The sequence below is a fragment of the Pangasianodon hypophthalmus genome, chromosome 25 (genome assembly GCF_027358585.1).
Source record: "Pangasianodon hypophthalmus isolate fPanHyp1 chromosome 25, fPanHyp1.pri, whole genome shotgun sequence".
Lineage (NCBI taxonomy): Eukaryota > Metazoa > Chordata > Actinopteri > Siluriformes > Pangasiidae > Pangasianodon > Pangasianodon hypophthalmus.
This window is the reverse complement of record NC_069734.1, coordinates 3,938,855-3,954,142: the sequence shown is the minus strand read 5'-3', so window position 1 is coordinate 3,954,142 and position 15,288 is coordinate 3,938,855. Positions and strand designations below refer to the sequence as shown.

The 15,288-nt window shown below is 41.7% G+C and overlaps 1 protein-coding gene across 2 annotated transcripts; it reads left to right on the top strand.

The window, feature by feature from the left end:
* Nucleotides 1–458: 458 nt before the first annotated feature.
* Nucleotides 459–14,050, top strand: sall1a (spalt-like transcription factor 1a). 2 transcript variants are annotated; one of them, XM_034299615.2, is made up of 3 exons: nt 459–1,560; nt 8,003–11,412; nt 12,766–14,050. In XM_034299615.2, exons 1-3 carry the CDS (start codon nt 1,488–1,490, stop codon nt 13,207–13,209), a joined length of 3,927 nt encoding a protein of 1,308 aa, XP_034155506.2. In that variant the 5' UTR covers nt 459–1,487; the 3' UTR covers nt 13,210–14,050. The 2 variants fall into 2 exon arrangements, with proteins under 2 accessions (XP_034155506.2, XP_053085440.1); XM_053229465.1 differs by lacking the exon at nt 459–1,560 and adding an exon at nt 5,273–6,787.
* Nucleotides 14,051–15,288: the final 1,238 nt, after the last annotated feature.

Sequence of the window (15,288 nt, the reverse complement as noted above, 5' to 3'; positions counted from 1 at the left end):
TCTGTCGCGAAAAAAAAAAACAAAGCTAAGTAAAATAGGGGTTTTGGATCACAGGAGGTATTTTTAGGGGAAATAAAGTGGGATAATTAATAATGGCAACACATTTGATTTTTTTTTTTTTTTTTTTTTTTGCAGTGAAACCATTTCACCTTCGCTCTCTGTGACATTCAATAAGCGGCTCGCTGTTGCATCAGAGACTCTCCGGGCACGGGTTGAAAGAAAAACCGATTTAAAAAAAAAAAAAAAAAAAAGCTTTCTGATATCATTTTGCCCTAGATGGCACGCATTCAAACAGTTGTGGAGAAGCGCACAAGCACAAGGTACAGACGCGAGGCACTGTGTGTGTGTGTGTGTGTGAGAGAGAGAGAGAGAGAGAGAGAGAGAGAGAGAGGTGGAGAGTCGGGGGAGCGCACGACACAGAGAGAGAGAGAGAGAGAGAGAGAGCTGCGTATGATGGAGCACAGCACTGACCAATCAGACAGCAGATGGGCCGGGCTCATGATTTCTCACAGTCCCTACAAGGGCCCTTAAAGTTTGTTTGTTGGCTGAACGCGACGCGTGATGAAAACGCGTTACTCATCCCCGCTCGACGATAATCGACCCGGTCTGATTTGAGGATATTCGACACGATCTCCGGACTCCCGACACCGTGACGCACGCAAACCCATTTACCGACCTACTGTTTTTTTTTCTCTCTCTCTCTCTCTCCCTCTCTCTCTCACTCACTCCGCGCCTTGAGGATCAAGCGAGTTTAGGTACAAGCGGCGAGTTCATGCACCAGGACTGTATGCTGATTTAGAAAGGAGGAGAAAACGTGAGAAATTAAAGCTAAAGCAAGAGAAAAAAAGGAGCGCGGATGTGTTGCTGCTGCTTTGCTGTCGCCGCACGGGACACTTGAACTGAAGTGAAACTTGAACGCGTGCGCAAACCCGAGCGCCAGAAGACGCAACTTGTTTGCTACACATGGGCCAGAAATTGACATTCCTGCAGTGTTGAGATAAAGCTTTTAACGTGTTCACCAGCTGGTTACTTCAAAAAAAAAAAAAAAAAAAAAAAAAAAGGGTTAAACTGCATCTGAAGAGAGTTGGGGCAAAAAAAAAAGAGAGAGAGAGAAAAATCCAGCCTTTCTTCCACACTCGAATCGACTCATTGGGTGGGAGCAGCCGGAGAGACAAGAGTCCCCAGCAAATCAGCGGCTAATTGATTAAAGAGACTTCATTTGAATAGGGGGAGGCTGGCGAGGTGCCAATCGCCTTTCAAACACACCCATCCCTCCCCCTCTATCCCCCCCACCCCTCTCTCTCTCTCTCTCTCTCTCTCTCTCTCTCCCCTTCTCTCTCTCCCCCTTTCCTTCTCCGTATGATTAATTGTGAGGCATTATTGATAATCATAACGGGACACATGCGCGCTGGATGGGCTCCGTGGCCGTGATTTCTGGGAAGTTTTTTGGAGCGATTGTTTTTTGAGTGGCCCATGCGTGAGACAGCATGTCGCGGAGGAAGCAAGCGAAGCCGCAGCATTTCCAGTCCGAGCCGCAGCCGGCAGTGAGCGAGCACGATGGTGAGTCCCGGAGATGCCAAGCTTTCCAAGCTCTCCAAAACTACTAATCCCTAATCTCTCCCTTTCTTCCTCTACATTTGTTTTTTTTTTTTCTTTCCTTCTCCGCACTCTGAGCGCACTTTCTTTCTATAGCTTTCACAGTAGGAATAGATAGAAAGGATGTTTAAAGAACAGGAAGTGTTCTGAACTCAAAAACTGCTTTATTCGAGCATCTCTATGTCTATGTGTACATAAGAGCTTTATTATAGCCTATATATTCTATTTCCTTAATAGACTTGATTTGTAAAAACTCTCAAAAAGTTTAAAACAGGCTTCTTCATAAGTACTCATAAACAGCCAAAAAGTTTTTTTTATTTTTAATTTATTTTTTTTATTATTATAACATTTTCATCCAGTCGAATAGTGTGTTTTATTATGTAATACGTGATCATAACTAAATATTCTGTCGTTTATCAGGATATCAGAATGGCTGTGCGTTTTAAATAAATTTATTTAAAAAAAAAAAAAAAAGACAAGCCTTAACTTTTCTATCTTCTCCATCGCTTGTATTTTAACATAAAAAGTTGCGTCGTCTTGTTTTCAGAATAAAGATTTTACTAAGTCGATGCTGAGAACGGTTTTCTTTCTTTCCATCTTCACGCACCGGTTAGAGGAACATTTCCCCGTTTTGTTACGATCCCCAGACGTTTGGAGTCTTTTTTCTTCCCCTCTCTCATCCTCCGTTCCGCGCTCGTGGAGCACTCAATGCGACCAGCACTGCGGAAACTCATACACGCGTTTCTCTTTTCTTTTTTTTTCTTTCTTGTTGTTGTTTTTTACGACTTGACTTTAGGCCTAATTTTGTCACAAACTTCCTCGTGAGTCACTTATTTATTAGTTTCATTAGTTTCATTCCTCCTCGTGTGTGCACACGGTCCAAAATGCAAAGTGAACAATTTTGTCTGGTTTTTTTTTTGGATTTTAAATGCAGAAAACGTCAAAAGTACAACATTTTTAAAGCAGACTGTTCAGATTTGTTCATGAGATTTTTGACACTACATCCAAAAAGATGTGATTATGATTATTTTGACTTTATTGTCAAATACGTCCACTCTATACCTTAAAGATATCAGTAAATGTTTTGATTATTACTTTTTGTTGTACAAAGAGTTGCCTATTTTTTTAAAAAAAAAAATTCTAGATTTCATCTCAGGATGTAGAGTGTCTGGAAAAATCAGAAAATCAGCACACAAAAATGCCAGGCTGAAATAAAGTCTTACTTTGTGCAATTTTCTCGGCAAGACTTTAAAAAACGCGCTTTTTGCGTATTAAAATGTGCGTAAAGTCGCGTGCAGACAGGGTCAGGGCTATTCCAGTGTATTTACTGGGAATGTAGGACACAAGGAGCCTAATCATCAACATGAGAATTAAATACAATACACACACATGCAAGTGTTCCTTTTAATAATTTCAAGAGCTTATTTTGCGATTATTATTATTATTATTATGATTATTATGATTATTATTATATTTCTTTTGAACTGAGGCAGGTTGTGTCTCCCGCCACCCCCTTTTTTTCTGTAAAGATGATAATAATTAGACTTTCTTGTCTTTAGGATAATCTTAAGTTATTTTAAACTGCGCACTTCAAAGCATGCACGAGGCTCATTTGAGGTCTAAAACAGCGTTTAGTGCGCATTAACATTTCTTCCATAAAGTGGCCTATTTCTGGCTTAAAAGTGTTATCTGCGGAATAGGTCCATCTCTGTCCACTTTTCGGCGTTTGAGATCAGGTTGCGTTTTGCTGATTTTGAAAGGAGGCTTTGATGCGATAAGGGTTTAGTTTCTAGTATCGAAGCTCGAGTAATTTTCTACGCAATTGGGCTTTTTTTATTCGATTTTCCCTATTGCTTCCAAATGGTACGTATGGTGAAATGCCAAAAAAAGAAGGAGAAAGAGAGAGAGAGAGAGAGAGAGAGAGAGAGAAAGTTCTCCTACAGGCTGAGGGAAAGTTGAAAAGCTTTTCCTTTGGACACTGTCCTCTCAATGCTCTCAGATGATTTCCTCAAATCTTCCGATATGCCTTTTTTTTTTTCTCTCACTTTAAAATAAGACAACTCCGCAGGAAGAAGTGATGCAATTCTTGCTATTTTGCACCTCCTAAGTTTTATTTTTCTCCGATCCACTTTCCATTATCTGCGCAAACTGCAGTGATAAAGCACAGATTTTTGTATACAGTAAAACATTTTCCATACACATACACATTTATGACACTAGTTGATTCTTTCTTTTTTTTCTCCATGAAATGAAATGTCCGTTTAGCGCAACATTTATTCCTCTTCTTTTAAAACTAAGTTTAAAGAATTGACAGAGCGCGCGCGCACGCACACACACACACACACACACACACACACGCACACACACACACACAGACACACACACACACATAGCGCTTTTCTATGAATATTTTTATTATTATTAATTCACCTTTAAGGCTCTCAAAGCATTATTATTATTATTATTATTATTATTATTATTATTATTATTATTATTACAGAACCAACTTTGTAAGTCGTTTTTTTTTTTTTGTTCGTTTTTTTCAGTGCAAGATGTAGCATCCAAATCTGACGAATTAGTAAAGTAAGAACACATCTTAAGCCCAAGAGATATTTTGGGATTTGCGTGCGAAGACGAGTCAAAGCTGCAGTTTGTCCAGAATTTCGAGAAAATAACGTCAAGAGCAGAATTGTGCTCCTTTAATTAAATAAAGAAATGAATGGCAACGTTTGTTATTCCGTGTCAGATGACCAAGCAGAGCATTTTGCAAGTCAAAATGCATAACCTGTTGGCTTCCCTGCACATGATGCACCTAATTTTGCTTTACTTAAGCCCCACTTACAAACTTCTTTCCATTCCCATTATATAAAACACGCTTTGATAAAGTTTGGGTGGAAAATGGAGGCCTGAGTCTTGTCAGACCCAGTCATGGAGGCTACACTGAGAACGGTATGGCGGAGAAGTGGAAGGCGAGTTCCCTGTCCCTGTTGGCCCATCACTGAGGGTGGGATGTGAAGCTGTTTTAACCTTTGCCAGCCTCCCTCTGTGATGAGGTGAGGAGAGATCAGGTCACAGCGTGTCCTCGTGTACTGCATCACTGACCCCCAGAGAGCCTGCTTAAAGAGAGCATAGCAGGAACTGCTGCTTTACTGGGAGGGGGGTATGAATGTCGCTGTTTTCCCTTTTCACCCCAGCAAACATAGTTCCCACCCAACGAGAGACTCAGATACGGCGAGAGCTCACCCCGGCTTATAACACCACACACAGAAACAAATAGCACTGAATATACAGGGATTTGGTTGCTTGTCCTTTTTTTTGCTGTGATTTCTATAGCAGAAGTTTTGGAAGTGGCCTTGAGGGCCCGGCTTTGCTTTGTTAAGTCCCCTCTCACACCCCTCCTGTTTTAAAGCATGTCCCTAATACACAGGCCAAGCAAAGCTGACCAGAGAAGAAGAGCTTTACCCCATCTAGTGTTCATAGAGACGTTTCCTAAAGGCTGAAAAAGAGAGAGGGGGCATGGGAGGGATGGGAGAAGGGTGGGAAGGACAGAGCCAGAGAGAAATGAAGAGGTGAACAGTAAGTCGCTCTTCGAAAGTAGTCTGACGCTGGAAGAAGAGCAAAACAACGTAGGCAATACTGCATTTCTTACTTCTTATTCACTTTTTTTTATTTCTAATCTACTCTCTCTGTTTCTCGGCTATTTCCTGATTGTCTCGGTTTGCTCAGAGCATGTGTTCGATGGATCTCTGTAGCATGTTGAGAACCCAAATCCACAGCTCTGTGAAGCTGGGCTCTCATTAGAACTAGGGCTTCATTTCAGCTTGACGCACTAATCCTCCACTCGACTCCCATCTCGAACCTGCCGCAAGCTTTTTTCAGAGTATCTCTTCGCTTCTGTAAGCATGCATGGTGAAGTCTATCTGCTGCTTCATATTTCTCTGAGATAGAACTTAGACAGTAATGAGGATATTCAATCATTTAATTATAATTTCATTAATTCATTCAGTGTTTTCTGTTTGTGAATTTTTGTGAGTTGTATAGAAGCAACACATTTGTGCAGAAATCTCTGTAAATGCAGAACACTTTAGAATGATTATTCTAAATATGCTTTTTGTACTAACATTTAAGTGAAAGTTTGGTGATGTCATAGCCATTTTTTAATGCAGTAGAAATGTGATATATTTTTTTGATGTTTCCAAAAGCCAAATGCTTTATCCATACTAATGCTGGCATAAATAAATCTGCTTATTCAGAAATATATTTCATCAGCTATTTTTATCAATGATACATATTTTTTAAAATATAAAAAGCAAGGCAGTGTTTTATGTTCTGCACAATTATTATATGTGACAAACTTAGAAATGGTCGTGCATTAGTTTTACGCAAATTTATTTTATTTACTAAATCATCATTGCAACTTGTTGCATAGATTATGCATTCAGAATAAAACCGAACTAAGGAAACCAGCATATTTATTCACAATATTAATATGATTTTCTTTGTACACCGCTCACATTTACTAAACGATATGTAGCTGCTTTTGAGACTTGCACTTAAAGTAATGCACACAGATTAACTCAAAAGCTTTACCATAAACCATTTGCTATTCCTGTTTAATCTCCTCCCCTCCCCCTTGACTAAATGAAACCCCCTTTTTTCTCCTCATTAGCCACACCTAAACCTTTTCTGTTATAATATTAAAAACTTTTCATCATAAAGTTGACTTTTCCCGTCTGGTGGGCACGGAGGTGGTGTGAGGCACGGCTTTGGTGTCATGGCAACTTTTGCGTTATCTGATGTTCCAGCACAGAGAAACACTGAGGGAGGATAATCCGTGAATTAAAGAGGATCTGTTCTAGAAACTGCCGTGATGAGCGGGCTAGACCCTCGCCCCCTCGGTCCTGCTCCGACGCTCCCATGCTGGGGAACAATGGGGAGCCGTCCTGTCTCCCGGCAGGGCCGGGACACACTTCTGCAGGGGTTTCATTTGCAAATGAATCCCCACACTGATGAAAATGTAGAGGGCAAAGCCTCACAATGAAAGGGATTCATAGAAAATTGCAATTTGTAAATCAACTTGTATGTAAAACAGCAAGATTTTTTTTGAAGGATACAAAGAACGGGTTGGATGAGAAAGAGAGAGAGAGGGAGAAAGATGGAAGTCTGAAGGGAGGCCACAGTCTCATAGGGGGTGAGCGCGGGCCAGAAAAGTATCAGAAAAGTATTTTTCACTGCTTTTTTAAAAAATGCGTGTCTTGTTTTAAAAATAAACAAAACCTGTTTGTCATTTTTGCATAAAAATAAATTATTTTTAATATTACATTTTTTTAAAATTGCAATTTCACTAGAATCCTGTGTCTCGCTGAGTGCAGTGGTACTTTTTCTGCACTTTAATTTTTACATTTCTTACATATTCGCTCATGAGTTGGCTACATTCAGAAGAATACAGAGAAGCACAAAAGATTGTGTCAGACTTCCGCAGCTACACAGTCGTAATCTTTCACTAAACTTAAAACACCGCACACCATGCACTTTTACTAAAACGAAATAATTTATATTTTTGTTGTATTTTTATTGCACTGACTTTCATTTCTAGTAAAACAAGTGAAAGTGCATCCCTGTAAGGGGTGAAGTATGCATTTTTGTAACATCTCATTCTGGCCTATGTTAGCGTCTTTAGTGGCTTGCAATGAGTACAGCAAGGCGATACCAAATGCCGATGGACTCGCTTGTGCCTGTCAGGCCCTGATTGCAGGCTGCCTGGATACAAATTAGTTTAGTGACAGGGATAACCTGTCTAAGAAGCACAGGGCTGGTTGAAAATGAGCAAAGTTGACAGCAAATTGAAAGTCTAATAAGTCCTTCAAATGGTTGACTTGCGCCTAGTGGACATGTAAGCTTTGAGGAGTATGAAATATTGGAAATCAATGTCTCTCTATGAAATTTCATTAGGCCCCAATGTCCTCAGTTCATAGTATTTTATGTTTTGATGGATTGTCTGAAGAAAATGATTACCTAAGCTGGTAGGATTGAGGGAATTCAGATACAATTCACACATCTTTTAGAAATCACTTTTCAGCAATATTTTTAAGTGTTATTAATCTCAGTTCTTCATTTGTCCTGTTCCACATAGCTCATCTGTGGAGTAGTCTTTTTTTTTTTTTTTCAAATCAAATGTGCTTGGGCTTTATTGTTCCTTTGGTAATTTTTTTTAAACGTATAAACAGGATAAATGTTAAACTGATTAACAGAAGATTAACCACAAAAGAATTGAAGAGATAAAGCTGCTTCTTCAGCTGCAAAACATTTCTAATCACTAATCCCCTTGTTCTCTCTCTCTCTCTCTCTCTCTCTCTCTTTCTCTCTCTCTCCCTCTCTGTGTCCTCCCTTTCGCTTTTCTTTTCAGGGGACACAGAGCCCAGGCTGGATGACCCCCCTTGCAAGGATTCGGGTGCCCATGTCTGTGGCAGATGCTGTGCAGAGTTCTTTGAACTGTCGGATCTTGAACAACACCAGAAGAATTGCACTAAGAATCAATTAGTTCTGATAGTGAATGAGAATCCTGTGTCTCCTTCCGGAACCTTCTCTCCAGGCTCTTCTCCCCATAATCCTGACGAGCAGGCGAATGACACGACTAATAACACAGATCAAGTGGAGTGTGCTGACCTTTTAGACCATAACTCACTGGATAAAGAAGAAGCCATGGATATGGACGTGTCTGCAATCTCTGTTAGCCATGACGATGGAAGTGGACACATGGAGGAAAGCAGCCCCATCAACGGCAGCAGCGAAGGAAGCCATGGCGGTAGGGGTAGTACTGGATCCAATCTGGGCAGCTCTGCTATCTCAGCCTCACTACCTCAGCTTGATAATCTGACAGAACTGGGAAACTTCTCTGTGATGAACAGCAATGTTATTATTGAAAATCTCCAGAGCACCAAAGTGGCGGTGGCCCAGTTCTCTCAGGAGACAAGATCAGCAGGAGGCCAGAGGATTGCAGTGCCCGCTCTTATGGAGCAACTTCTAGCCCTGCAACAGCAGCAGATTCACCAGTTGCAGCTAATAGAGCAGATTCGTCATCAAATTCTATTGTTGGCATCCCAGTCTCCTGAGCTACAGGTGCCACCAAATTCTTCCCCTGGGACTCTGGCTTCATCCACCAACCCACTAACCACACTCAGCTCTCACCTGTCCCAGCAGCTAGCAGCTGCAGCAGGGCTAGCACAGAGTCTAGCCAGCCAGTCTGCTAGCATTAGTAGCCTGAAGCAGATAGCTAGTGCAGCACAGCTACCTCAAAGCAACTCTGGAATGGGAGAGACATCTCAGAGTCTGGGAGCACTTGGCACAGCTGTGGTGAATACACAAACATCAGACAAGAGGGCTGGATATGCTGGAAGTCTCCATTCCCAGCTAGGAACCCCTTCACTGGCAAAGTCATCTACACCATCCTTTGGGATTGGAAGTCTGCTGAATCCTGTGGCTAACTCACTTCTACCTCAGCCCCCACCAGGAAATCCAATGTTCTCCAGTGCTCTTCCAAGTGTTGGAACCACAGTGGAGGATCTCAGTTCACTTGCTGCATTAGCCCAGCAAAGGAAAAGCAAGCAACCCAGTGTATCTTCCTTTGAACCTAAGAGCAGCTCAGAGGAGGCATTCTTCAAACATAAGTGCAGGTTTTGTGCCAAGGTGTTTGGGAGTGACAGTGCCTTGCAGATCCATTTGCGTTCGCATACAGGAGAGAGGCCATACAAATGCAACATCTGTGGCAACCGCTTTTCGACTCGTGGCAACTTGAAGGTTCATTTTCAACGTCATAAAGAGAAGTATCCTCACATCCAGATGAACCCATACCCAGTACCAGAGCATTTGGACAATATTCCAACCAGCACTGGAATTCCATATGGCATGTCAATGGCACCAGAGAAGCCAGTCACTAGTTGGCTAGATAGTAAGCCTGTTTTATCTACTCTGAGCTCATCAGTTGGCATGTTGCTCCCACCCACTATACCAAGCTTACCCCCGTTCATCAAGAAAGAGGAAAATCATTCCGTGGCCATTACAAGCCCTTCCCATTCTGCTAAGAGTGACTCAGGTCCAGCAGAGCCTTCCACAAAAAGCAGTGATGGTGTGTCAGAAGAAGGTGATGTTGCAACCTTGCCTACCTCAAATGGGAAAACTGAAGAAAGCAGCCAGCCTTCTAGCTTCACAACAAACACAAGCTCTGTGGGAGAGAGCAAGATAGAGTACACTACTTCTAACAGCCCTCCTATGTCTACCAACCCACTGATGCCCCTGATGTCAGAGCAGTTTAAGGCTAAGTTCCCATTTGGAGGACTCCTTGATCCCTTGCAAGGTTCAGAGACTTCAAAACTGCAGCAATTAGTAGAAAATATTGACAGGAAAGTGACAGACCCTAATGAGTGTGTCATCTGCCACAGAGTTCTCAGCTGTCAGAGTGCACTGAAAATGCACTATCGTACCCATACTGGGGAACGGCCCTTTAAGTGCAAAATCTGTGGTCGTGCCTTTACCACTAAGGGCAACCTGAAGACCCACTACAGCGTCCATCGTGCCATGCCACCTCTGAGGGTGCAGCACTCTTGTCCTATCTGCCAGAAGAAGTTCACTAATGCTGTTGTCTTGCAGCAGCACATCCGCATGCACATGGGCGGCCAGATTCCCAACACCCCTCTCCATGACAACTACCCAGAGTCTATGGGCTCTGACGCTGGCTCATTTGAAGAGAGAAACTTTGACGACTTAGATAACTTCTCAGATGACAACATGGAGGGAATGGAAGATGGTCCAGATAGCAGTGTTCCAGACACACCCAAATCTGTTGATGCATCCCAGGACAGCCTGTGTTCGTCACCTGTGCCACTGGAGCAATCAGCTGTTGACCATCAGGATAAGAACTCACCCCAGGGGCTGATAGAAGATTCACAGTTAAACAGGGCTAAAATGACAGAAAACGGCTCAGTTGAAGGTGATCACTTCACTAATGATTCCTCCTCACCAGGAGGTGATGTGGAGAGCCAAAGTGCAGGAAGTCCAGCTGCCTCTGAATCTACCTCCTCCATGCAAGCTCCATCACCTTCTAGTGGTGCTCCCCAGCACCGCAAATCCCCCAGTCTGGAGGATCGTCAGCAGAGGGCACTATCACTGGAGCACATAAGTGCAGGCCTCATGCAATCCCATTCCTCAGGTCTAGGGGCTCTTGACCTAACCTCCATGAACCCCTCTAAAGACCCTCTGGGCATGCTTTTCCCCTTTCGTGAGCGAGGCCCTTCTAAGAACACGTCATGTGACATTTGTGGAAAGACATTTGCCTGTCAGAGTGCCTTGGACATCCATTACCGAAGCCATACCAAAGAAAGACCTTTCATTTGCACAGCCTGCAACCGGGGCTTCTCCACCAAGGGTAATCTAAAGCAACACATGCTGACCCACCAAATGAGAGATCTGCCCTCCCAGCTCTTTGAGCCCAGCACCAGCCTGGCATCCAGCCCTACTCCATCTCTGATTTCTGTTGGATCGTTGCCCTCCTTGATTAAGGCTGAAAACGGTTTCCTCCATGCTCCTCAACATGACAGTAAAGACCTTCCCTCAAGCATGGTGACCTCTTCTGCTTCTACATCTCCAGTGCTTTCAGCTGCACCTCCAAGACGGACGCCCAAGCAGCACTACTGCAACACATGTGGGAAGATGTTCTCCTCTTCTAGTGCCCTACAGATCCATGAGAGGACCCACACTGGGGAGAAGCCCTTTGCTTGCACCATCTGTGGACGTGCATTCACCACTAAAGGAAATCTCAAGGTAATCACTTCTCTAGTAAATCACGTAAATAATAAATATAATGCTTTGCTGGACCCTTTGTCCACTTAGTCTGTTGGAAACAATATGGACCTGGTCTCTAAAGTTTTAGAAAAGATGTCTTTATGTTTATTACTGGAGGTGTAACTGTTCTAAAACGTTCGATTATTAAGACACTGTCGTTGTGCACTAATGAAAAAGGTAAACAGAAAGAACACCTCGGCTGTGCTGAAATAAAGGTGTACAAGTGGAAAGGTTGAGTCACCCATTAATATGAATATTGGGCAGAAACCTGAGAGTGTGACTGATGGAGCACAGCCAGGAACGCTTCACTTAACAGGCTTTAACTACAGTTACCAGCAGCAACCACCCTGAGCTGCTGCATGCTCAGTATTTTTCCAGAATCTATCTTCTGAAAAACGTGAGATTCCCTTTGATCATGAAGGGAAAGGGCCCCCACTCACAGATAAACAGGAACTCGGGTCGGTGAGGGGGGGTGGGGGGGTGGGTGGTTATGTGGGCATGTGTGATCGCACCAGTCGCCTGTAAAGAATCGAGGAAACCTGACACATCAGCAGCTTAATTTTCAGGAAGCAATGTAAATCTCTAACTAGATACAAATTTCCCCTCCTAATAAATCAGTAATTATAGTGTATTCATTAAGAGAAGTAAAGGACCTGAAACTGCATTTCACAGCTTACTTCATTAGTAAAGGCCTTTCATCAAATATTTATTTATTTGTCTTTCAAAAGCAATTTTCATGCCCACTTTTACAAACTGAATCATGCTAAAGCCTAATAATTTCCTACCTTAGAATAATATGGTAAACTTATTGCAAATTTGAGGCGTATCCTTTACTTTTTCAAATTCTTTGAGTTGTTTAAGCCACAGGCTCAGAAGAATGAAGCAAAAATAGCATTGCTGTGGAAAAAAATTCAAATTGGTATCATGTGTTTGTTAACCATGCAGTATGTAGCACTTGAAAAGTATCAGATCAGGTTATTATACCTTGTATATCAGGTTTAAATCACATGTTTGAAGAGCAAATCAGGGGTGTATGCCACATTTAGTAGTGGCCAGTGCAATAGGAGAGGACACTGCAATTTATCTAAGACGTGACTTGTTCTCAAGAGGCCTGACCTGCTTCTAGAGTAGTGGAGTGTTTATAAAATGTATTTGTCTTACCCTAAAAGCTAGACCTCAGTGGCTGCTTTCTGAGAGGCTATTCTAAATACTAGCAAATTAGTTATATTTTATTTTTCCATTGCATCATGTCATGCACTCAATGTTTATGTGAGGACAAATCTGTAAAAAGTACTGAACATTTTCTTTCTCTACTGGTGTGTGTGTGTTTAGGTGCATATGGGTACTCACATGTGGAACAGTGCCCCAGCGAGACGAGGACGCAGACTCTCTGTAGATGGCCCTATGGCCTTCCTGGGCACAAACCCAGTCAAGTTCCCTGAGCTCTTTCAGAAAGACTTATCCAGCAGGGTAGGCAACGGAGACCCAGCTAGCTTCTGGAATCAGTATGCCGCCGCCTTCTCCAATGGCCTGGCTATGAAGACCAATGAGATATCTGTGATCCAGAATGGAGGCTTGCCGCCGTCTCTGTCTGGAAGCGTGGGTAACGGGGGCAGTTCTCCCATCGGTGGCCTGACAGGCAGCATGGACAAGCTGCATAACTCAGAATCCAATGCAGCACTAGCTGGCCTCGAGAAAATGGCCAACACGGAAAACGGCACTCACTTCCGCTTCACTCGTTTTATGGAGGACAACAAGGAGATTGTCACTAACTAAAGGACAAAGCAGCGCTTCTATGGTACAAGCTGATACACACGAACACAAACACTTGCAAGACATGTACTCAGACATGCACAACAGGAGAACAAGTGCAAGAAAAAGAATGAGACTTTAGTTACAGACGAGAACTTGCTTTTTTGTACAATGTACAACATGTTAATGTTTTACAAAGCTTATTTATTAGTGATTATAACCTTGCTCGAAAATCGAAGTGGAAACATTAACAATTACTTACGTTTTTTGTTCTGTTTTACCACCAGAACGGAGCTGTGTGATTGTGTAAAAGTGTGCTTTTGGAACTTTTAGCATTTCTGGATAGATAACCTTTTACGTTAGTATTAAATTATTTCTATCTGTAGTATGTATAACAAAACTGTTCATGTTTGTGATGCATTAGAGCTTGAATACGCAAAAGCAAAAGATTGTAAATAATGTACACTGATCTGTGCTAGATGGTTTACCAGCTGTGTATTAACTTTTCCCCCTCGTTAAAAAATAGCCTATGATTTTTTTTTTCATCAGGACACACAAGATAGGTCTATTATCAAACTTTTATTTAAGTAAAAACAAAGCAAGCATAACGACATCTCAGCTGTTTTTAGAAATTAATCCTTGTTTTCAGTGTTTATTGTATTGTGGTTTTTCACTTTCTCACTATTTTTGTTTAGTTTTATTTCCTTTATTTCTTGTTGCTATACACTACAAAGCTTTGAATAGCTTAATTGTTACATGAGCAAACACAAAGGAAGGTCTACATGGTTTATACCTGAGAAAGAAATTAAATGCATTCTGTCCGTTACACTTGTTGAAGTAAACATGAGCTGGTTTTCCAAATCTTCATTAATCTCAAAAGGCTTGCTGTGTTCCATGTATACATATATGTCTGATGAGGAACAGAAAAAAACCTGTCCCATCAACAACAACAGAAATGTACATACTATTGCTCAAAAGAGATCCACTTGGCCAGGGGGCAAAGCATAGTGTTTTTTTTATATAAATATAAAGATGTATATTAGGTTTGAAAACCGTTGGACTGTTACATGCACTTTCTTGGAAAGGTGGAAAATCTTTCAAGGGTCCAGTTTCTCTACAGTTTAATACCTGCTAACTAACTACTGTTATTCCTTACTCTAATAATCAAATACATCTGATTTTGTTTTCTTTTTTTTTTTTTTCAAAAGAAACAATGTGTGTGAGCGCTTCTCTTCTTTTCTTCTTCTTCTCCTTCTTCTTTTTTAATGAGCACAACTATTTCGTTTCTTAGATTGATTATTAGACTATAGTGCTGTTTGTCTACACGTTCACGTTTTCTGGTTGGCGCTTGAATGCACCGGGTTTAATGTGGCGCACCTTTAGTGTTCTCTAAAGCAGGCTGCATTAGCATCGACTCTCACCCCATGATCTGTTTGGATGGAAATGCAATTTAGTGAGAACTGGACAGCCTATGGCCATTAAAAACCATAGCGCAGCGCAAGTCCGATTTCAGTTCATCATTGGGCCGGTTGTCAGGCCTCTGAATCTTTAATTAAAGCATCGATCGGCTCGCCAGCTCCTGTCTCTCTGCGTTTGTGTGGATGGCTGCGATTGATCAGACCTGCCTATCTCGTTAAAGGGGAAACTTTTTATATATTTCCTTGTCTAGGGTGAGTAATGATGTTTTTTTTTTCTTTCCTTTCCTTTCCTTAAAGCTTAAACGAAATTTAAGATCATCTTCAGCTTACTGAGCTACATACAGACTTATGATCTGTGACCTTAGGTTAATATCAGGCTATAATTTTACTAAAATTGCGAAATAAAATGTTTTATCCCTCGGGGCTGTCTGCAAGGAAATTGATCTTACTTAATTACTTTTTTCTTTCCCTCTCTCCAAAACTTTATGCCCTCTTTAGACCAGTGTGGATTATAAAAGGACCAGGATATCTCAACATATGTTGAAATGGCTATTATTATCATTATTATATGAACATTTTAAATTTCTTCTCCGTGGCGGAAGGTGGTACCGAAAATAATTTGTTATCCATTTTTTTTTAGAAAATCGCCCTTTGGCTTCACAATCACTACACCACACACACACCT

Bases quoted from the DNA above. Each gene is read 5' to 3' on its own strand.
- sall1a (XM_053229465.1), top strand. From the start codon at position 6,634: ATGAAAGGGATTCATAGAAAATTGCAATTTGTAAATCAACTTGTATGT. The intron at 6,788-8,002 runs GTGAGCGCGGGC...TTTTCTTTTCAG, and splicing joins AGGCCACAGTCTCATAGGGG to GGGACACAGAGCCCAGGCTG. The intron at 11,413-12,765 runs GTAATCACTTCT...GTGTGTGTTTAG, and splicing joins CCACTAAAGGAAATCTCAAG to GTGCATATGGGTACTCACAT.